Raw genomic sequence first — 22611 nt, forward strand, 5'->3', positions numbered from 1 at the left:
ATTGCCCTGACCACATGTTCTCACTAGGTTCAGCTCTGTAGCCTCCTGCCCAATCTATGGAAAATGTGTACCCAGACATGCTTTGCAACCTGATAGTCCACTGAGATGCTGAGTAGGGAGCAGATTCAGGTGTGTACCTTGTTAGTCTTAGCCTCCATGAGTCACGTGGGCTTTCCTGGTAGATCAATTGATAAAGAAAGTGCCTGCAATGCAGGAGACTCAGGTTCGATCCCTGGGTGGGGGAAGATCCCCTGGAGGAGGAAATGGCAACCCACTCCAGTATTCTTGCCTGGAAAAATCCCATGAACAGAGGAGACTGGCAGGCTACAGTCCACGGGGTCACAAAAAGTGACTAAATCACCACGAATCATGACTCTACCTCAAGTATATTCATCTGGTACTAGGCACTTAGGCACTTCTAAGGCTTGTCAGAGGGAAAAATCTGTCTGCAGAGGACTGCTGGAATAAGAATAAGCAACCAATTCCTTCAGAATGTTTTTTTCTAAATACATGAAGGTGCAGCTAAGTCTTCAGAGAGCTAATTACTGAGACTCCAGTATTTTGGAAGATTTCAGGATTTGCTCTCACTGAATCACACTCTAATAATATATCTTTAGTCTATACTGTACTGCATGAAATTGGTCATTTTACTTCTAGGAATGCTTGTTAACATGGATCACAGAATCCTCATGACAGCTCAGGGGCAAGACATACCTCAGGCGTTTGTCTACAATACCGGGGTAGAGGTACAGCTCTGGATCACGTGTCAACTTGTGGCGACTCATGTATGGATGTCCTTTTCAAGCAAAAGCAAGTTCAGTGCTGAATTCACTGCCTAATTCTTATAAGTATTCAGGACACTGCAGCATGCATTTTGTTTTAAATATATCCCTGGGCTTTATCTTATTTTGCATACTGATTTTTCATTCAACTATATATTTTTTTACTTTGTGTTTTAATAAGCTATTTCACTTCTAATATTTTTTTTTCCATGAGGCAGAAAACACCAAACTCTGGACTCACAGTAGACACAGAAATGGGGGAAGGAGAGGGAAATATGAACTGCATTGCTAAAAAAGCCATTGTTACAGAGATAAACATGATAAAATGTGAAATAAACTAAAAGGTCATATTAGAAGGAAAATGCAAGAGCAATCCCTTCAGTACATTTTCTGTGTGCTATTGAATTCACTTATATCTCCTTTAAAAAATCTCTCTCCCAAAACTATTAATTACAGATCTCATAAACATCTAATTAATTCTGAATATTACTGTGATTTAATGTAAAATGTCAAGAACTGCTTCATCTTAAAAAAGTAACATACTATGTGTCGTACCAAGTGCCATACAAAGGCAATTTTAATTTGCTAAGACAAAAGAAAAACAAGAAACAGAACAACCTTTTTCTTACTGCTACATCTACCATCTTAAAAAAAATGATACCGAGAATTTACATAACCTATTTCCAGGTGTTACTTAAACAAAAGCATACATGTAACTATTCTTAAGTAAGAAAAAACAGTCGCAAACAAATAAAACTAGAACCCAGACTCCTAATTTTGGCTATGAATTTTAAATTATGTTTTATCTCTCAGTCCTGAAAATGTTATCTTTACTGAAACTTCATTATATAATAGAAACAGACACAGAAATCTATTGAGCCTCTGCAGAAACATTTGGACTTTACTCCTGTGCAAATTACCTGCAAAAAACTGCTTATATAGGATGTTTGAAGCTACATCGATGACTTAAAAATAAGCACACAACCAATGTAAAAGCAAAGAATCTTCCTTTTTCAGGAGAAAGGTCTTATGTGAAGCCATCCTCTTGAAACACGTTTGATGTCAACTCTGGGTGAACCAGGACGGCCGCTTCCTCTCGCGCTCAATGATCCTCTTGCCTTGATCGTGCTCGGAGGGTGTCTCCCCCGAGTACAGCACCACGGTCTCCACAGCAGGAGCCTTGAAAGGGCCCCCCTCTTGCTTCCCTATCTGTCTTCTGATTTCTGCTGTCTCCTTGCACACCTTCTCATAGCAATAGCCACAGAGGACATGTTTCTGTTTCAGATGACCACATTCAGGACAAAAGTCTATATTGTTCTTTAAAAAGAAAGAAAGAAAGAAAATTTCATGAGAGGCAACAAAATGCACACATCATCAAGGATGAGGCTTATATTTAAACTTCTTCGGAAATGTTCATCCTGCACAAGGTCACAGAGTACCCAGTTCAACCTCATTTTAATCAGGAAACTAAGGACACATATTGATTTGAATTAATCAATTTGAATTCCAGGAAAACTGGAATTAGAATCCAGGTTTACTAACTTTGAATCTGGTACATTTTTACTTAAATACAACAGTCTTACTATGTGAAATGGTACTCTATTCCCCCAGCCTCAAAAACTAAACATCTGGTAAGGAGCCCATGGGTGATCCATACAGCCAGCATCTTAACTAAGAGACCAAGGCAAAGGGAATTCACTCTTCCTTTCAATCAATCCTGGGAAGAACAAGATGACAAACACATTACAAGTGGGCTTCCCCTGATTATCACAGTGCAATTCAAATTCCTGTATGATGTATAGTTGGTATGGGGTGTGATTTTTCTTCCTATAAATGAACACTGATTATTTCTTAATGTAAAACTCTTGATATATTACCACTTGAGGGTATTTTAGTGAGTTTTTATACATCTATCCAATTTTAATAAGACAATTCTAACCTCTAAAAGAAGTCCTTTCAGTGGGTTCTAAAGGTAGATTTGAAATATAAAGAAAAATACTAAACAGGAACATCAAAGAAACTCTAAATATGTCTAAAGACTAACATACAAACATTTATGAGGCAGATGACAACAAGAACTTCATTTTCTAAAAGAAACAAGTGTTAGTCACTCAGTCATGTCCAACCCTCTGTGATCCCATGGACTGTAGCTTGCCAGGCTCCTCTGCCCGTGGGGTATTTTCCAGGCAAGAATACTGGAGTGGGTTGCCATTCCCTTCTCCAGAGGATATTCCCAACCCAGGGATCAAACCTGGGTCTCCAACATTGCAAGCAGATTCGTTACAGTCTAAGCTACCAGGTAAACCCAAAAGAAACAAAGAACCTTGCAAATCATTTGATTCACTGACTTCTCATCTTACTCCAATACGTGGAAAACTGGACTGTACATTCAACTCGAGGATTTGAAAAAATACCCATGGTCAGTAAGTGCTCTTTTCCTAATAAAGCCCTCAGCATAACAAATTATATATTAACAGAAAACTGTCTATATTAATGAAGTATTTTACAGTTCCACATTTTAACTGTGGTCCCAACCATGACTCAGTAATACTTTTGAGCTTATGTTCTAAGGGTTTGTTTTAATACTGAATGTGGAGGCTTATGGAAGTCAATTTTCTGTCCTTGAGTTCCATCTGCACTGCCCTGGGGAACACTGTGGAATAAACATGAACTCAAAACATGGCTGTTAAAACAATAGATTAATAAATCAAAGGTAATAAACACTACAGTTTTTGTTACTAGATCAATGAAGAAAGTGTACCCATGGAAGATGGTAGGTGGGTGCTGGGGGTGGGGGTGCGGAGACGGAGAAGGAGCACTGAGATCTAGAATTGTCTAAGGATAGGAACACACACAAAAAACGTTTCAAGAGAATAGGACTTCGATAGGACACTGCTAAGTCACTTCAGTCATGTCCGATGACCCCACAGACGGCAGCCCATCAGGTATCCCCATCCCTGGGATTCTCAAGGCAAGAACACTGGAGTGGGTTGTCATTTCCAGGACTCAAATCCTGGTTCTACCACTTAAGTTTGGGATCATGCTGCTAAGTCGCTTCAGTCGTGTCCGACTCTGTGCGACCCCATAGACGGCAGGCCACTAGGCTCCTCTGTCCCTGGGATTCTCCAGGCAAGAATACTGGAGTGGGTTGCCATTTCCTTCTCCAAACTTCTCCAAAGTTTGGGATCATAGATGAATTCTTTTGGTCTCAGTTTCTTCATTCTCAAGCTGAGCAAAACAATATTTACTTCAGAGAGCTGTTCTGAAAATATAATTCATGTAAAGCACTTAGATACATCAAAGGCACTTATTAAGATATTAACTATTTTTACTACTTATCTAAGGATTTTACTTCACAGTATCTCATTGGACTCAGGAAAAGAAGAGAATAAATCTGTCAGGGTTAATAAAACCTCATATCAAACAGATCTACTGCTTCTGACTTTTAGGCTCTGCAATAGTTAAAACGTTTATTTACATATAGTTCAAAATCACACAGCTCAGGACTGGCACAGCTCACAATACAAAAGTCACACAGACTCGTTATAACCCAGTCCTCTGTCCAGACTCTGAACTCCCTCCTTGACTGTGTTCTGAGCATTTAGCCTACAGAACAGTAGACGCATATATAACAAGAATATTGGATTTATTTAGAGCAGGGAAAGGTAGACATACAGGATCTAAAAATAATTTACTCATAGGTTATATGGACAAATCAAGAGATGATGCAGTGGTGGACATGAGAAAAAGTACACCCACAAAAATCACCATATTACCTTAACTTTAATAAGCTTATGAGGGTTTCTTCTCCTACAGCGGTTCACTTCAATGCTGCGCCTGTTTTTAGGAGCCGCCATCCAAAATATACTATCCGAAAGGCTGGACGTCTCTGTACTTCCACTGGTATCATTTGTTGGTTCTGAAAATATAGCTGGACCTTGGACCGCTAACGCTGGTCCTACAAAATAAACCATGGAGATACAGAATGGTTTCTAGCTCTGAAATGACCGTTTCCAAGTATCACTCTCTTTAACAATCAAAAGTAATATATCAGCAGGCCTATGTAACTTAAAACATTACATTCAATAGACATTTAATAGGAAACCTTAGTAGCTATTAAAATATACTTAAAGTTCATACCTGAAATAACTTTAGAACAGAATATTTAGTGGCACTTGCTTAAATGAATCAGTGAAATTCTACCAAAAGTTTCTCATCTTAAAATACAGAACTGAGAGGTTTAGTAAACATGAATAAAAGTGTGAGAGGCACCAAATTTAAACAAACCAAGGCAAAAAAAAAAAAAATAATAATTCACTCAATTGTCCACATTCTGCTTGATAGGCAGTACCTAGTTACAAGTAAATCTTAAGCTTGAGGCTTTCAAAATCCACTTCCTACTAGCACAGATATAAATGCTGATTGTCTTTTTTTTAAATTATATTCAAATTGAGTTAGCTCCTCAGTCATATAACCTGATAGGCCCTTTAAGACACTTAGTTCTCATAATATTTAGTCTTGTTCCCTAAGGAAAGTACTCTAAGGAAAAAACTAACTCATCACTCTTTCTAGGATACTAATTTACTCCTGTGACCACCAACCCATTTCACTTTTGTTTTTCTAAACTGTTTATAAAAATTAGTGCGAGGTGGGAGGGACGTTCAAGAGTGAGGGGACATATGTATACCTATGGCTGATTCATGATGCATGGCAGAAACCAACACAGTATTGTATAGTAATTATCCTTCAATTAAAAATAAAAACTTTAAAAAAAGATTTATTTACCCTCTCCTTGCTATATTCCTCAGGCCTGTAATATTTCTTTTGATTTTAGGAACTCTTAAAAATATACAACGCTGTTTAACACTTAACAACCGATACTCCTTTTCAATATACCTGAAAGTATTGCTAAGCACAGACCAGTGGTTAATAGCACAGGCTCTGGAAGGTCTGTGTGACCTTGGGGCCTTTCTGAGTCTAGTTCTTCAGTTCAAAAGTGGAGACACCTAATGGGATCCTAGTGGAGATTATATGAAATATACGACGAGATTAAACGAAAGTGGAAATTATACGTAGTGGAGATTATACGAAATATATGTTGACTTTGATATTCAGCGGGACATTCCTAGTGGCTGAGACGGTAAAAGCGGCTGCCTACAATGCGGGAGAGCTGGGTTTGATCCTTGAGTCGGGAAGATCCCCTGGAGAAGGAAATGGCAACCCGCTCCAGTATTCTTGCCTGGAAAATACCATGGACACAGAAGCCTGGCGTGCTACAGTCCATGGGGTCGCAAAGAGTCGGACACGACTGAGCGACTTCACTTCACTTCACTTGACATTTAGTGGGCTCTCCCGAGTATTATCATTATTATGTTCGGGATAACTTCGAAATCGAGTAGGATGTAAATATCAAAGCAACAACAATTTTAACACCCAAGATATTTCCATTTAAAATTAGTTTTCAGGGGAAATAGAGGATCAAGAGTCAATTGACACAGCTCAAATGGTACAGAAGGCAAACTGCTTTAGGTGGTGGACTGGACTGGAAAGAAAAGAAGATCTAGAGAGCGGTGTCCCTTGATGCTAAGTTAATGCACTTCGGTTACATTCTCTGTAGGAATGGGACAGTCAGAGGACGTTTCTTTTCCTTTTTGCAGGGGACTGGGGAGCAAAAACTGCTGTCTTTGTTCCTAAGCAAGTGAATGTCCGGGACAACGATCCCTACACACAGCCAAAGATCAGAACACCGGAGCAGGCTAAATACGAGCAGACTTCACCACGCTGCCTGGAGTCCCCAGTCCAAACCCCTCTCCACGGAGGCCTCTTTACGTACCCCATGGAGGACTGGGAAAACCTGGTCGGCTCTGCAGAAGTTTTCGCTGCAGCTGCTTCCAACAGTTCCAGAGAAGTCCTCGGGCTACGGGCAACGGCGGAACCAGCAGCACCAGCATGGTGGGCGCCATGTTGCTCGGCCGAAAGCCACCCCCACCAGGCCTCTGAGTCCCGCCCCTACCTTGAGCATGCGCATAGACACAGAGTCGGGCAAACGCGCACCTGGAACTATAACTCCCAGCATTCTTCTGGAGCGGCTCTGCCTTTTCTCCAATCAGAAATCTAGAAAGGAACGCGCGGGGCGGGGAAAAAGAAACGAAACTGGCTTCAGCGCGCATGTGCGCGGATGTGCGTTGGTTCTTCGGGTAAAGATGGCGGAGCGTGGTTACAGCTTTTCGCTGACTACATTCAGGTATGGAAGGGACTCCCGAGGTCCTCCACGTAACCGAGGTTGCAGGAGCTCTGCCGACCAGGTTTTTACCTTCCTGGTCTCTGACTTGGCGCTTCCTGAGGGCCTCGTAGGAAATGGGGGTGGAAATGCGAGTTTGCCAAGTCATTTGCGGGGCCTTCCCGCGGCCTGGGGAGCATTGGTGCCTGGGGACCGTGGGAACGCGAGTCAGGGTATCCTGGGAGATCTAGGCGCTGTGGGAAGTTGAGGCCCTCACCCAGGGATTTTCTTTCGCTTTGGAACTAGAGAAAAAGGCAATTTTGAATGAGCTGCTTTCAGGTTTCCTGTTCAGAACTCTTTCTTCCTGACTCAAGTAGGCCTGATTCAGGAGCTTCTGGAGGTCGGAATCTTGGTCAGCCCTGTGGGGTTCCTTTTTCTTGGAAAGACCCAACTTTACAGTTCAGTTCTAGTCTTAGCTTCCATTTGGCGCTAATGTCTTTGGAAACCTTTTCCCGCTTTCGATTTCTTCGGTGCCCCTACTGGAAGCTTAAGAACTGAAAGTGAAAGTGGTAGTGTTTCTAGCCCCTTGTCTTTGTGGGCTCCAAAATAGGCTGTATTTGCTTTGGGGCTGTTATTTTTGAAGGGGGATATGTTTATTTAAAGAAAGATGGTAGGCTTTTGAACTTTAGAATATTTATGTAAGCATGTTTTTCAAAATAAATCAGAGATGCACTATCATCGTTCCCGGTGTAAGAAAACCGTCACCAAAGGCTGTACTGACGGGAGAAGGATTCAATTTGGCCATTTTCCTACAGATCAGTAATGGCCTGTTTAATTAAAAATATTATCTGACAGCTAAAGACGGGCGGCATCCAACTTGTTGAGTACTTTCTGTGTGGGTGGAGCTTACTCCCATCTCTTTAGGCTACTCTGTGTGATACATGTTTTCTAAACATTTTACAGATGAGCTGACCACAACTCAAATTCAATAACTCCTCCCTGGTCATAGGTTAATATTTAAACTGGGTTCTTTCTGACGACAAAATTAATACACTTTGCATTACTGTGTAATGTCTTCTGAAAATACTAGAATATTTATCTTTTTTAAAAAAGATCTCTTCATATACAATGATATGAAACAAAGTTTGACAGGTCGCTACTGTTCGTATTCAGAGACAAAATCTGGACCTTTATCTTTAAGAAAGTGTTATCCTAATCCCAGCTGAAACATGAAACAACCATATGTTATCAGGGACTGAATCTTTCCATAATAAATTTCCTTGTTTAAACACACTCTTGTTTTTTTTTTTTAATATGATGGTGCAATTCTGTTTTGGATTTTAAAAATTGTTTCTGTCCTGTTGTAATCAGAATTATTAATGGTAGATGTGATAAGAGACTATACTATAGGATGAAAAGGTGTTCTTGAGGATAACATTTAGTTGGGGATATTGACAACCAGTGGGCTTCCCTCTTAGCTCAGCTGGTAAAGAATCCTCCTGTAATGCAGGAGACCCCTGTTCAATTCCTGGGTCAGGAGGATCTGCTGGAGAAGGGGTAGGTTACCCACTCCAGTATTCTTGGGTTTCCCTTGTGGTTCAGCTGGTAAAGAATCTGCCTGCAATGCAGGAGACCTGGTTGGGTTGGGAAGATCTCCTGGAGAAGGGAAAGGCTACTTACTCCAGTATTCTGGCCTGGAGAATTCCATGGAATGTATAGTCTATGGGGTTGCAGAGTCAGACAGGACTGAGCGACTTTCACTTCATTGACAATCAGTGGGTAAACAAATGGGTGCCTACTCATACACTCTGAAGAATGTTTTTCCCTTCCTCAGGAATTTTTATTGAGAGGGCGAAAGAAGGAATGTAACTTTAGATTGGGTGGTCAGGAAAGACCAATGCTTGGGGGCTGTTTGAGGGGACTGGAAGATGAAAGGGAGCCAACTATTTGAAGATATAGGGGTAGGGAGAGTTGCAGACAGGGAAAAGCATGTTTGAAAATGCTGAAGTTTAAGACTGAATTGATAGGCCAGTGTGTTAGAGTATAGTGAGCAGGGAGTTATCCTGGGTTTGGACCAGTCTTGCAGGGCCCTGTAGGCCAGAGTAAGGAGCTTTGATTGTGAATGGATTAAAGGATTTAAGTGGAAGATGTTAAGATATAAAAGTAACTCTGGATCAGGGAATGGAAGTAAGAGTGGAAAATAAGAAAACTTGCTGGAGGGCTAATTTTTTCAGTTATCCCTGATAGAGATCCTGGTGCTTTGGAACTGCACTGCCCAAATCAGCTAATTTTGTCATTTAACAGTCTTTAGACTGCTACCCCTAGGTTTATTCCTTAAATAGGTGTGGATGTATGTCTGTCAGTCAGATGAACCTGGTCATCAGTTATGTGTTGGTGTATTGATTGAACAGAGCTTATACTTTGTGAATATTACAAAATAATTCAAATGTGTTGACTCTGGGCCAAGGAGGAAGCATGGGACACTTAGGTATGAGTGTGTGGGATTCAGTCTGGGTGGTCAGGGCAGCTTTTCTTGAGAAAATGACACTTCTGTTAAGGTGTGGAGAATGACTTGGAAGGAGTTCACCAGACTGGTGAAGTGCATTGCAAACAGGAATTGTCTTGTCAGAGGGGTTTTTTGAATTCTAAGGGTAGTTGTGTCTCTGGAGCGCGATGGCATGGTATGAGTTGAGACTTGAGTGACAGTATCTCTAGTTTTATGAAGATGAAACAAATGACCTTCTGAAACTGAAGATTATAGACTGGGTATGTGGACCTAGCTTGTGTCTCACTTAGGACAAATTATTTTCATTCAAAGACTATCAATCAAATAGAAAGGTTGGTGATGTTTATGGTATTTGTTCTAACACTCAACAACTAGACTGAAATTATATATGACCTAAAAAGCCAGTTTGGACCTAGTATTTGACTGTCAAACTCAGTGGAACCAGATATGTTAAGTATAACCAGCTCACAGCATAACAGTACTATTTGGTGTTTACTTAGTGCTGATTTTGTGCCAGGAACAAAAGGCGTCATTTCATTTAATCTTCACAACAACCTTTGAACTAGGTAACACTATTATCCCCATTTTACAGATGAGAAAACTGTTGGTGAGTGGTGAGAGGAAAGAATAATAATGATGCTTTAAATGGCAGACAAGAAAAATAACCAAAGGAAAGAGATTAGTGTTTCATTATGTATATGTTCAAATCACCTAATAAACTTGGTTTCTATGTGACTTCTGATAAATTTTCAAAGCCCATCTATTCCTTGATGCTTGATTAGTGGATTTGGCCTATTTTCCTGCCCTTTTCTCAGAGATGCTCCTGTAATAAATATTTGAGAAGGTGAAATCTAGCAATATCTGTTTCTCTTTAAGCCCGTCTGGTAAGCTTGTCCAGATAGAATATGCTTTGGCTGCTGTAGCTGGAGGAGCTCCTTCAGTGGGAATTAAAGGTAATTAAATGCTTCGTTCACTTCAGATTCCTATTATTAGTTGTAACGCTCTTTGGGGATTAATAGGGCATTAATGTAAAAATAAATAGTTGTGGCAGCATAATTTTTAACAGTTCTTTTTGTTAATCTACAGTATTTTGATGTTTAAAGAAGTAATAAACCGAAGATGATTGAATTTTTTAACTTAGAAAAGGTTAATTGTAAAATTTAAGGATACCTTACAAAAATGTATCATTGGTTTTTAAGTTTCAAATTACAAGAACAGTACGCCGAGTAGGCAGAATTCCATAATTTTAAAACTTATGTACCCTAAGGTGTCCTAGAATACTTTAGGAAAAGTTGCATAATACCTTTAATTCAGGGATTTCTTGTGCAATACAGATGACCATTGAGGGAAAGCTGAGTTACCATTCCTTTGGTGATTCTAATACGGAAAGTCAGAAGAAAAGGTTTTATAAATAAGAAAATAAAGGAGTTTGGCAGAAATGCTTCTATAACTAGAAAACTATTAAAACAGAGTGTTTAAATGATTAAACATTCAAGTCTCTTTTCTTTTTTTTTTTAAGCTGCAAATGGCGTGGTCTTGGCAACTGAGAAGAAACAGAAGTCCATTCTGTATGATGAACGAAGTGTCCACAAAGTGGAACCAATCACCAAGCATATAGGTTTGGTGTATAGTGGCATGGGCCCAGATTACAGGTACCTTGTATCACCATCACGTGAATTCCTTGTTTTCAATACTTTGGGAAGGAAAAACAAGAGATGTTTTCCTTTAATCGCCTACCTGCTTGTTTTTTGCTCCGTTGAACAGCAGCAGCTGAAGTTAGTTATTTGCCAGTATGAGGCAGACTGGGGATTACTTGAAGGAGAGCTTAGTGCTCCTCACCTGTTAAAAGAGGAGATGGATACAGTACTTAGCCCTGTCATCTCTCTTCTCTTCTGCCGTCCAAGGCCTCAGCAATACATGTTATAATAAACTTTATTTTAAAAAAAGTTTACCAGACAGCAAAAGAAAGCATACTATCCAGAGTTAACCTCATTGTATTTATTTCTGTTTTTAGTGAAAGGACAGAATTCTCAAAAAGGCCACTGGAAGTTGTAGAGTATGACAGCCAGTTAGGATCCAGACATTTATGTAGTCTCTTCTTTAATATTCATAGGAAGAGAGTAATCTGGTTCCATCAGGGTACCAGCAAGTTTTAAAGAGATTGACAGTTTTCTGTGTTTGTCATTTAACGATTGAAAGGATTATCGTTACTTCGTTACTGATTTTGTGGAACAGATAGGTAGAGCCAGAATTTCACTTTCGTGAGTCGGCAGCAGCTCTGAGCTCGGGCTTCACTGCAGTGGACCTGTTGCCACTGCAGGGAGGGAGGCTGCGGTGCACCACCACTCACAGTGTCAACAGACACGGCAGGATGCTTGCTCACGGGGTGATGTGGAGCTCAGATCAGTAGCACCTGAGCAGGGAGAGGTAAATCTTGCTTGTCTTGCCAGTATACTTAATCGTTACACTTTTGACAAGTCTTACATTTTTTACGTTATAAATAGTTTCATGGTACTCTTTGAAGTTCAGTCTGTGGACACGATTGAGGCAAAGTGAGATGCCTTAACACATGTGTATGTGGGTTCATGTGTGTGCATATTAGTGTATTGCCTGGAGTGAGATATCAAATGCTAAGGGAGCTTCTCTTGGGGTAAGGAGGGCATACTCTTGAAGATGCTGTGACAAGAGATAAAGCTCTCCTGTGCACTAAAGCTGTCTCTGTTAAACTGATTGATACCTCTAGTCCATAGTGTTCCTTTTGTCTTATTCTCGTCCATTTCCTGTAGTTTAGCTCTTCAGCGACACTGTGATATTTTCTTGTAAGTTAACTGTAATTGGATGTAAGAACAAGACTGGTTTACAGCTGAGAGCTACTATTAAAGAGATGCACGTCAAACTTGGGCTATAGTTGTATGCCTGTAGAAGGTGAATGAGTCTTGAGGATGTAAAGCATCTGAATTTTAATTGTCTTATTTCTTTTCTGTTTTCAGGGTACTTGTGCACAGAGCTCGAAAACTAGCTCAACAGTACTATCTTGTTTACCAAGAACCCATTCCCACAGCTCAGCTGGTCCAGAGAGTAGCTTCTGTGATGCAGGAATACACCCAGTCAGGGTAAGCTGATTTTATTATTTGAAATGTGTCATGAATTAGGGGGGGAAAAAAATCATCTTACCTTTGTAAAAGTAGACATATTTCAGAAAAAAAAAAAAGAGGACTTAGTATTCCTGTATTTCCTTAATCAGTGAAGAAAACCACTATGAATGAATAGTTCTGATCTTAACTGGACCTGAAATATTTTCTTAAAGAGAAAGCAGAAATGTTTTCTTGCTGTTGATGTAACAGCAGAAAGCAGCTTCTAGATAAAGTCCTTTTGACAGTGATTAAAACATTTCTTTATGGGCAGGCAGTCATTGCTGCTTCCACATTTATCTTCTAGCTGGAAATGATTGTAAGCACTTGATGAAAGTAGTAACTGACACATCTGTATTCATTTTAATTCCAGTGTTCTTGAGTTTGGTTGTGAAAATGATGAGGTAATTACTGAAATGTAAAACCAGTGGAAAAGCTGCATTTGCTGAAATCTGCTATTTTATTAGGACATGAAGTGTTACCCACATTTATTAACCCCAATATTTGTATCAGTCTATTTACCAAAATGATCTGACTATTGTTCCTCAGTACCATAAAGAAAATTCATTTTGAATTGATTTGTTTAGAAAGGTGTTAAATGCTGTTTAAGGAACTCAGAAGTCTAATTCGGTGACCTGATAACTCGCTTTACTTGAGAGTATTAATAACTTCTTACATTAAGTTGACCTTAACACCATGAAGGTGCCGATTAATTTTCATTTCTCTTTGTTCAGTGGTGTTCGCCCATTTGGAGTTTCTTTACTTATCTGTGGTTGGAATGAGGGACGGCCATATTTATTTCAGTCAGATCCATCTGTAAGTACCATTAGATGTATTTGAGGAGTTTGTTAAAGTGCTCTTTGAGTACCTAATAGAAATAGAAGCCATAAAAACCTTACAAATTAGAGTATTTTCTCTTCCATTTGGGCTTTAGAAGTAATACATGTTCACTTGTACATTTAAAATGTTGATAACTTCATCTTCTGATAAGGAACCTCCTTTAGTTCTGCCCTCTGTTCTTCTGGCATGCTGATTAACTTCACATACTTAGAATGATTTGTTGAAGTAGTTGTTATCAAATCTCTGTAAATCTGTGGAATTCTTTTTAAAATTATGATTAAAGCTGATTTTAATTCTAAGTTCAGTTAAAACCTTTCTGGGAGTGGGCAGTGCCCTTTGCCATTAGTTTAATCTTGGGGTTGACTTGAAGTGACTCTTCTGCAGAAATATTGATGTTACTGTCATGACTGATGTTTTGCAAAATGAGTGAGTCGTCTGCTATAAAGCAGAAGATTGGTGTCTGGGTTGGCAGGTGTCTGGAGAAGCACCACTCCTCCACGTGTGTCTCACGTCTGTCACTCATGTTTACTGTGAGGAGACCCAGAAAAAAAGATTCACTATTAGAAACTGACCTTTCATAGTTTATAGATCATTAGGTAATGTCAGGTTTACTCGATGCACATCTTATACTCTAGCTTTGTAATTTGAAAAAGCAAAAATATTTAGGTTGTTAATTAAATCAGAAAAATTAAGTATTTGAGGAACTTTGACAGTGTCTGTTATCCCATATCTGAGCTTCTGAAGCTAAATGCCAAGTCCTCTTATCTTCTTTTCCTGAGAGTAGCAGAGCCGCCATCATGGGAATCCAGCTTTCATCTTTTGCCCTTTCCCCCTGTTATAGCTAAAAGTCACTTGTTTTCTTTTAAAATATGGTCTGTTGCTTTCAGTTTCTGTACATGTGTGCATATGTACTTTTTCAGTAGATGAGTCATATATGATGTGGTAGCTGTTTTTGTGTAACTTTAGATTACAAAAATCAACACCTTTGAAAATTTTTAGTGCAAAGCTGTGTCTTTTTAGTTTGTTCACCAATGGTCACCATTTTTCAGATAGATATGATTTTTAGAGCCTTTCAATCGTAGTAAGCTAAAATATTACTTTTGATTATTTGCTCTAAATTAACCTCGTTTCTTTTTTTCACATAAATTTTGTACAGTAAATTATACGTATTTGATGGGGTTTTGATGTATTAAATACCTGAGAAAATCATCAACACAATCAAGATGCTGTACCTCCAAAAGTTCTTCATGCCTCTTTGTTATCACATTGATTTATTTTGTGACATAGCTCATTGCATTCCAATAAATATTCTGAAACTCTTAGAGACAAATTATGGAACTGAGAAATAAATGTCAGAGTCATAAATAATTATATTAATGATTTAAAATGTGTGTTTTTGTTTTTGTTTCCTCTTCCTCTCCTGATTAGGGAGCTTACTTTGCCTGGAAAGCCACAGCAATGGGAAAGAACTATGTGAATGGGAAGACTTTCCTTGAGAAAAGGTAGATTTATAAAACTAGATTCATTACCACACTTACTCTACAGTCTTCAGCTCTCTGTAAATAATTTCATTAATTTATAAACAAATTTGTAGCATGACTGTAGTCAAGCCTAGCTACTGATAGAACAAACTTACTTGTCTGTACTTGGGCTCCTCAGCCTTCAACATATTAAGTGGTAGTATTCATTTCTTAAGGACTTCTCTTTCTACATTCTCATGTTTTCCTAAATGTTTTTTTTATTTTTTTTACTTCATTTTTTTCTACCATCTCAAAAAAAAAGAGACCATTGGATTTGGAGTAAAAAATTTGGGAAGAAAGTTTTTAAATGGTTTAAGTGATAACAGTTTGTATGTGTGCTCAGTCACTCAGTCATGACTGGTTCTTTGAGGACACGCCAGGCTCCTCTATCATTTTCATTTTGACAATTTCCAAAAAATATATATATATGGTGAACGCAAGTACCTGGTGTTGATGGTAGATTAAAGATGTGACATACGGGGCTTCCCTGGTGGTCTGGTGGTTAAGAATCCTTCTGCCAATGCAGGGGACACAAGTTTGATCCCTGGTCTGGGAGGATCCCACATGCTGCAAAGCAACTAAGCCCATGGGCTACAACTAGAGCCTGTGCTCCTCAATAGGAGAGTAGCACCTGCTCACCTCAACTAGAGAAAGCCCGCACATGGCTACGAAGACCCAGTGCAGCCAAATAGAAATTAAAAAACAAAAAAAGACGTGATGTATGTACTTGATAAAAAGTGGAATGATACATAAAAATCTGCCCCTGCCCAGCACAGCAGACTGCCCTCACTTAATTCCAGCTGTATTCTAGACTCGGCATTATTGTAGCCCACCAAAAAGTGTCCTATGTTTTGGATGGGAGGAGTCTGCAATTGATTTTAACCACCAAATGAACCTTTTCAGTACATTCTCAGATAATATTAATGCTAAGATTACTTAAAAATCTTAGACCTGGGATTACTTGGTAAGCTTAAATAATCTTAGGATCTTAAAGCACTTTATTTTTCATCTTACGTATTATTGGTGAGTCTTCCAAACGTTATGAAATTTTACTAGAGGTTTGATTTCTCCGCTTTATTTTTATAAATTGTTATAATATTGCCACCACATGCTGATCATATTAAAATACTTAAGGAAATTTCTTAAGTAAACTCGTGTTAGGGTTACACTCTTCATGATGTCAGGAATGCACCCTAAATAATTGTCAGTTTCTTATTTTGGGGACAGCTCAGTGAGGAGACTAGGAGAATTAATCTGTAACTTTTTATATTTTTAAGAATGTCTTATTAGATGTTTTAAAATCTTATGCTGTTGCTATCATTGTGTTTTCTTAGTCATGAATCATCTTAATAGTGCCATAAGTCATTGTTTTTCTTTAAAAAAAAATTCTTTAGATATAATGAAGATCTGGAACTTGAAGATGCCATTCATACAGCCATATTAACCCTAAAGGTTAGTTCAATATCTACTGATTGGATTTGTAGTGATTTTATAATTAACTGTTGAGAAAATTGACCTTTTCCCCTCCTTCATCAGGAAAGCTTTGAAGGGCAGATGACAGAAGATAATATTGAAGTTGGAATCTGCAACGAAGCCGGATTTAGGAGGCTTACCCCAACTGAAGTTAAGGATTATTTGGCTGCCATTGCATAATAATGCAAATAATGAAGTGACTGAAAATCCAGAATTTCAGATAACTTCTCTACTTAAACATGTTTAAAGTATGTTTTGTTTTGCAGACTTTTTGCATACTTATTTCTACATGGTTTGATGGACTGATGTTTTTAAAATGAGACTTATAAATCATAATAAACTCTTAAATTAACTTCCAGCTTTTTAGGAGTTAGTAAACTTTTAACATAGTTATATTTCCTGCTTTCCATCACAGTTGATTTCTGGAAACTACATTGAAAAGCAGAATGGTGAAATTGGTCTTTAATCTTCACACAGTTTGGATTAAGTCAAACTTTGTCATCTTCTTTACTGTCAGATGTTTTCTGCTTTAGGAAAGCAAAATCCTGATTTCAGTAAACACTGCTTTTGGAGCTGAGAGAATCTGTAGACTTTCATGGATTCTGAGGCAAGGTAGGAAGCATAGCTGTATTTCGGGCACCATTAGGTGTGGATCAGTGAAACCTAGGATGTTCTATGAGATTGCTCTGGAGCTGCCGAGAGTGCTAAGCCACAGTCTCCTATAGGAGATGTACCATGTAGATACATAAAAAACGGTGTGCTAGTTCCTGTTGACTTTTCCATCACTAGTACGTAAATGTATTTCAAAAGAGCCCCCTAGAGTCTACTAGATCTTTCTAACTCAAGGATGAACGTGAGTGCTGGAAATAAAATACTAATACTTAAATGTCAAAATTACGGCTTAAGTCTCTCCCTCATTCATGAAACCTCTGTAATCAGAACCTTCACTGCACTTTAAGACTTCCAACAGCAAGCTAATCATGGAATATCAGAACCCTGTTTCCATTATATGTGAAGGCATAGCACTTAAAGCTTTCTTTGTTTTTTTAAGGCATCGTAGGATGAGAGAAATCCTGTCATTAGTCTTGCTCACAGAACATAATTTATGAATGTCATTTTTCTTACCAACAAAGAGATGGGGATTTCTGTGGCTTAAATGTGGGTCAAAAGATCTCAAAAGATTTGGTTAAGTTTAGCCTTCTTAGGAAAGAGACTTATCTTGGAGTATTTTTGTCAGGATTCCCAGTTCTCCCTACTGTCACCGTAACCCCTAGAGTGGCAGGAGTGTTATGATGAGAGATGGGAGATGCCAACTTGACTGTTTCTAGACGTTTGTCTTGAAGGCCTCATTTAACATTACAGCCTCCCCTTGTTGGCTCTTAGTACATTATGAATCCAGAATGCTAAAAAGAACTTAGTGGTCAAAAGGAATGGTTTTGGAGTTAGGTCTCACCTCTCCCCCTTAACTGGCCGAGTGACTGCACACGGTAATTATCTCAGAGGGTTTTCTCAGGACTAACCTCGATTCTGCAAGTGAAAGGCCTGGCAAGGTTAATGGTTAAGTTTCAGCTACTTTCAGCTCCTTTGAATTTGCTTAGGCTCGCTAATGTCCAACGTTAAGAAATCAGAGGAATGCCAAAATTCTTCAAAGAAGGGAAGAGGCATTTTTATTTAGGACAAAAAGCACATGGAGGTTCTTATGGAGTGCTAACAGAATAAATCCTATGGAATAAAGGGAGGAAAAATGAGCTGAAGCACATCTGTGTCCAGAGTCTCATCTCTGCCTCTTGCCCCATTAAATCCAAACCCCAGTTCAACTGAAGCTTCTCCATAAACACTTCTCCCTTGGTTCTCAGTTTGTTCTCTTCACTGACCGTAAGTTGTTCCCTTTTGTCTCAGTTCTTGGGAAACTGAAAAGTTTTTGGTCTAGAAACCGACTGCATGCATCCCTACACATTTCCAAACTCTTCAGTCTTCTAGCCTGTGGATTCTAGCTTTTAAAATCTTATTTTAAGTATCATAATGCTCTTCATGTACATTTTCCATTTTTGGTTCTTTGTGTTTTTTTTTGTATCTTCTCTTAAGACATTTGCCTCCACTTGTTTTCTTTTCTAGTTCCTCACTGAACTGTGAATTCAAGTTTTTGTAAAACAATTACTAGCAGTGAAATGTGGACATATTCAATATTCACGTGTGGGGGTCGGAGGGAGTTCAAAAGGAAAGGGGGATCAGGAAAAAAAGTAATACGGATCTTTATCAAGTGCTAATTAGCTAATAAGTATGATCAGAGGAGTTTTCATCTATTGCTCAGTTATGTTCATGGCTGAAAATGCGTGCTCTCAGTCCTTACTGCAAATGTAGGCAAGCTCCGAATCCCTGTTGTAAAAAAACACAAGCTAATAGTCAGTGGACTGCCCGAGAACATGTAAGAGTAAGTCCTTTGGTCTAGAATCCTAATTTCCTGAAACCAGTCCAGTGGTCCTGTATTAATGTCGTATTACTTCACACAGGCCCTTCAATTGATACTTCCTCCCATGATTCTGCTCCAAAGGACCTTATAGAACCAGTAATACTTGGCTACCAAATGATAGCTTCCTAAGCATGAGCTTAAAGTTGGACAGCTAACCCTGATCAGAGGCCTTGTCCCTGATCCATTCATCACTTTTCACTTTTTAAGTACTCTATCAGGTACTCCTGTATTTCAGAACAGTAGGCTTATATGGTCATTTCTGGACTCCAAAAGGTTAACTACCATATAAACATTTTCTTCTGCAATATGAGAATTTTGAACTCTTAATACCTCCCTCAATTCCCCTGTGCTTTAATTAGATCACAATGTTGAGCTTAAAAGGTTTTTTTATTGGCATGTAAGTATACTGTGAGGGGTTCTCAGATGGCTCTAGTGGTAAAGAACCTGCCTGCCAACCCAGGAGACACAGAAGACATGGATTCATCCCTGGGTTGGGGAGGTCCCCTGGAGAAGGATGTAGCAATCCACTTAAGTATTCTTGCCTGGAGAATCCCAAGGACAGGAGCCTGGCATGCTATAGTCCATAGGGTCACAAAGAGTTGGAAATGACTGACGTGACACCACGCAAGTATACTGTGATTGCTTTTCCTCACTTTTTTGCTTTGTTTTTTACTGTGGCTCACATTCTTACCAGTTCCCCCCCAATAAGATTGTAAAACCCTCTTCAGTCTGTTTTCCTCTTGGTCAGATATCAAGTAATCTTAACAATTCTCATCCTACCCTCCACACCATTCCAAGAAAGAACCCTCTCTCCTGCTCTAATCTAAGCTAGTTGCATGTAGAAACTATTCTGTTCCTTGATTCAGTTCAGTTGCTCAGTTGTGTCCAACTCTGCAACCCCATGGACTGTAGCATGCCAGGCTTCCCTGTCCATCACCAACTCCCAAAGCTTGCTCAAACTTGTCCATGGAGTTGGTGATGCCATCCAACCATCTCATCCTCTTCCCCTTTTCTTGACTGGCTGGTTTAAGAATTCTAGACTAGAAAGAATTGTCTCCACATTGAATCTCTTACTGGATACTAGATCCTTTTGTTTTTGCTGTATTTTTCACCTGTTTTTAAAATTCTACTTTTTAGTAGACTTTTCTACTTTTAGTAGACACTTTCTACTTTTCTATTGATGTTTTTAAGATTTGGGATAGCATTTTTAAATTTGAAGAACTCTTTCCTATACTCCATTATCTCCCCTTTAGAAAAAAATTCTCTTGATTCATCTGAGTGAAAGTGTTAGTCACTTCAGTCGTGTCCCACTCTTCAGTCACGCCCCCTGGACTGTAGCCTGCCAGGCTCTTCTGTCCATGGAATTCTCCCGGCAAGAATACTGGAGTAGGTAGCCATTCCCTTCTCCAGGGGATCTTCCCACCCCAGGGATCAAACCCAGGTCTCCAGAATTGCAGGCAGATTTTTTACCATCTGAGCCACCTGAGAATGTTAGTTTAAAGATATTTAAAAACAAAACATTTGTTCTGCTTTCTGTTTCCTTTAGATTCCAAACAAAAATGTTTGTAAGTGCTGTTTGTGAGTCCCAAACCTGCTTACTGTGCTATGATTAGTTGCTCAGTCATGTCCAACTCATTGTGGCCATAGCCCACCAATCTGTCCATGGGATTCTACAGGCGAGAATACTGGAGTGGGTTGCCATCCCTCCAGGGTATCTTCCCAACCCAGGAATCTAACTCAGGTCTCCTGCTTTGCAGGTGGATTCTTTACCGTCTGAGCCACCAACTGGCGGATGCCAAATATCACCTATAAATAATTTCTCTGTGGTCTTTCATGTGCTCTGTTACTCCAGAGAAAAACAGGTTTGGGGGAGAGGGTGATGAGGGGAGTGGAACAGGAGTGCCTTTGTTTTGTGAGAGGCAGAAAAGGGGCCAACAGCATTTTGCTATTCAGGATAGTGAACATTCTTTGTAATGTGTCTGGAACCTTTCTAATCCCCTATCTTCAACATCATAAATGCTAGACTTCTGCCTGGGGAAGGATGCGTAACAGTCCCAGCTTCACAGGACTGGAGAGAGGACATCTGTGTCTGTTGGATATACAACAAGCAGTGCCCACTTCCAGTCCTGCCTCAACTACCCCGGTATCCAGAACCTTCTGGGAGTTCTGCTTTGTGAATCACTTGATGCAGTTTTGTCTATGCTAACTATTCCATCTGCAGAGAGGCTTTCTGGTTCAAATAAAGTATATCTTTGAGGCTAAAAGGATTGAATAAATTAATATGTGAAATGCGCTGAGAACAATGCCTGCCATATGTTAAGCACTGAGTAAGTTTCACTGCTCTTGGTCTTCCAAAAACGTATTGACATGTCTCCTGTGCAGTCTTGTTTTCTTTTTTTTTAGCTTTCTGGGTTGGTTCCTTATTTTTGGGGGCTCCAAAGTCACTGCAGATGGTGATTGCAGCCATGAAATTAAAAGATGCTTATGCCTTGGAAGGAAAGTTATGACCAACCTAGATAGCATATTCAAAAGCAGAGACATTACTTTGCCCACAAAGGTCCGTACAGTCAAGGCTATGGTTTTTCCAGTGGCCATGTATGGATGTGAGAGTTGGACTGTGAAGAAAGCTGAGTGCTGAAGAATTGATGCTTTTGAACTGTGTTGGAGAAGACTCTTGAGAGTCCCTTGGACTGCAAGGAGATCCAGCCAGTCCATTCTAAAGGAGATCAGTCCTGGGTGTTGTTTGGAAGGACTGATGCTAAAGCTGAAACTCCAATACTTTGGCCACCTCATTCGAAGAGCTGACTCATTGGAAAAGACTGATGAAGAGAGGGATTGAGGGCAGGATGAGAAGGGGACAACAGAGGATGAGATGGCTGGATGGCATCACCAACTCAATGGACATGAGTTTGAGTGAACTCCGGGAGTTGGTGATGGACAGGGAGGCCTGGCGTGCTGCAATTCACGGGGTTGCAGAGTCGGACACGACTGAGCGACTTAACTGAAAGGAGCAGGCAGGCATAGGATAAATTTTAACTTCAAATTCTCTTTAATTTTTAGAATGAGGCTTAAAGACTTCTTTGGTGGCCCAGACGGTAAAGTGTCGTGCCTACAATGCGGGAGAACCGGGTTCGATCCCTGGGTTGGGAAGATCCTGTGGAGAAGGAAATGACAACCCACTCCAGTATTCTTGCCTGAAAATCCGATGGACGGAGAGCCTGGTAGGCTACAGTCCATGGGGTCGCAAAGAGTCGGACACAACTGAGCGACTTCACTTTCTACTTTATGGGTGACTCTGGACACTGTAGCAGGGTTAATGTCAATTTCTCAGCCCTTCGGAAGCCACTGACCATTTGTCTTTAGAAAGGCAGAGGATCTATGTATGACACTGCAGAGCCCGTGATGATGCAGTGGTGAATGCTTTGGTTTGGAGTCAGAAGTCTCAGCTCCAGTACTTACCAGCTGTGTAACCTCGGACAAGCCTCTCCAGCCAGTTTTCTGTTAAAATGAGCCAAGCTTTTGCTACAACAACCGTCGTCTGGCACTCTAGGGATTTGAGCTTGACGGCAAAGAGATGTGCTTAGCCCGAGGAGGGGAGCTGGGCGCCACCGGGAAATTTTTTCCACCAAAAGGCACCGACTCCCGCCCCAGGCAAAGTCTTAACTATTA

At 39.8% G+C, this 22611-nt stretch overlaps 2 protein-coding genes across 2 annotated transcripts; one reads left to right on the forward strand and one right to left on the reverse strand.

Annotated features, from left to right (window-relative positions):
• Positions 1-1329: 1329 nt before the first annotated feature.
• MRPL32 (mitochondrial ribosomal protein L32) lies at positions 1330-6774 on the reverse strand. The gene is made up of 3 exons (XM_004007996.6): positions 6616-6774; positions 4559-4740; positions 1330-2099 (listed from the first exon to the last, which is right to left on the reverse strand). Exons 1-3 carry the CDS (start codon positions 6743-6745, stop codon positions 1845-1847), a joined length of 567 nt encoding a protein of 188 aa, XP_004008045.1. The 5' UTR covers positions 6746-6774; the 3' UTR covers positions 1330-1844.
• Positions 6775-6966: 192 nt separating this feature from the next.
• On the forward strand, positions 6967-21206 carry PSMA2 (proteasome 20S subunit alpha 2). The gene is made up of 8 exons (XM_004007997.6): positions 6967-7026; positions 10385-10461; positions 11028-11160; positions 12499-12621; positions 13374-13455; positions 14908-14981; positions 16394-16451; positions 16536-21206. The coding sequence occupies exons 1-8, from the start codon at positions 6986-6988 to the stop codon at positions 16650-16652; spliced, it is 705 nt and encodes a 234-aa protein (XP_004008046.1). The 5' UTR covers positions 6967-6985; the 3' UTR covers positions 16653-21206.
• The last annotated feature ends 1405 nt before the right edge of the window (positions 21207-22611 follow it).

The sequence above is a fragment of the Ovis aries genome, chromosome 4 (assembly GCF_016772045.2).
Source record: "Ovis aries strain OAR_USU_Benz2616 breed Rambouillet chromosome 4, ARS-UI_Ramb_v3.0, whole genome shotgun sequence".
Lineage (NCBI taxonomy): Eukaryota > Metazoa > Chordata > Mammalia > Artiodactyla > Bovidae > Ovis > Ovis aries.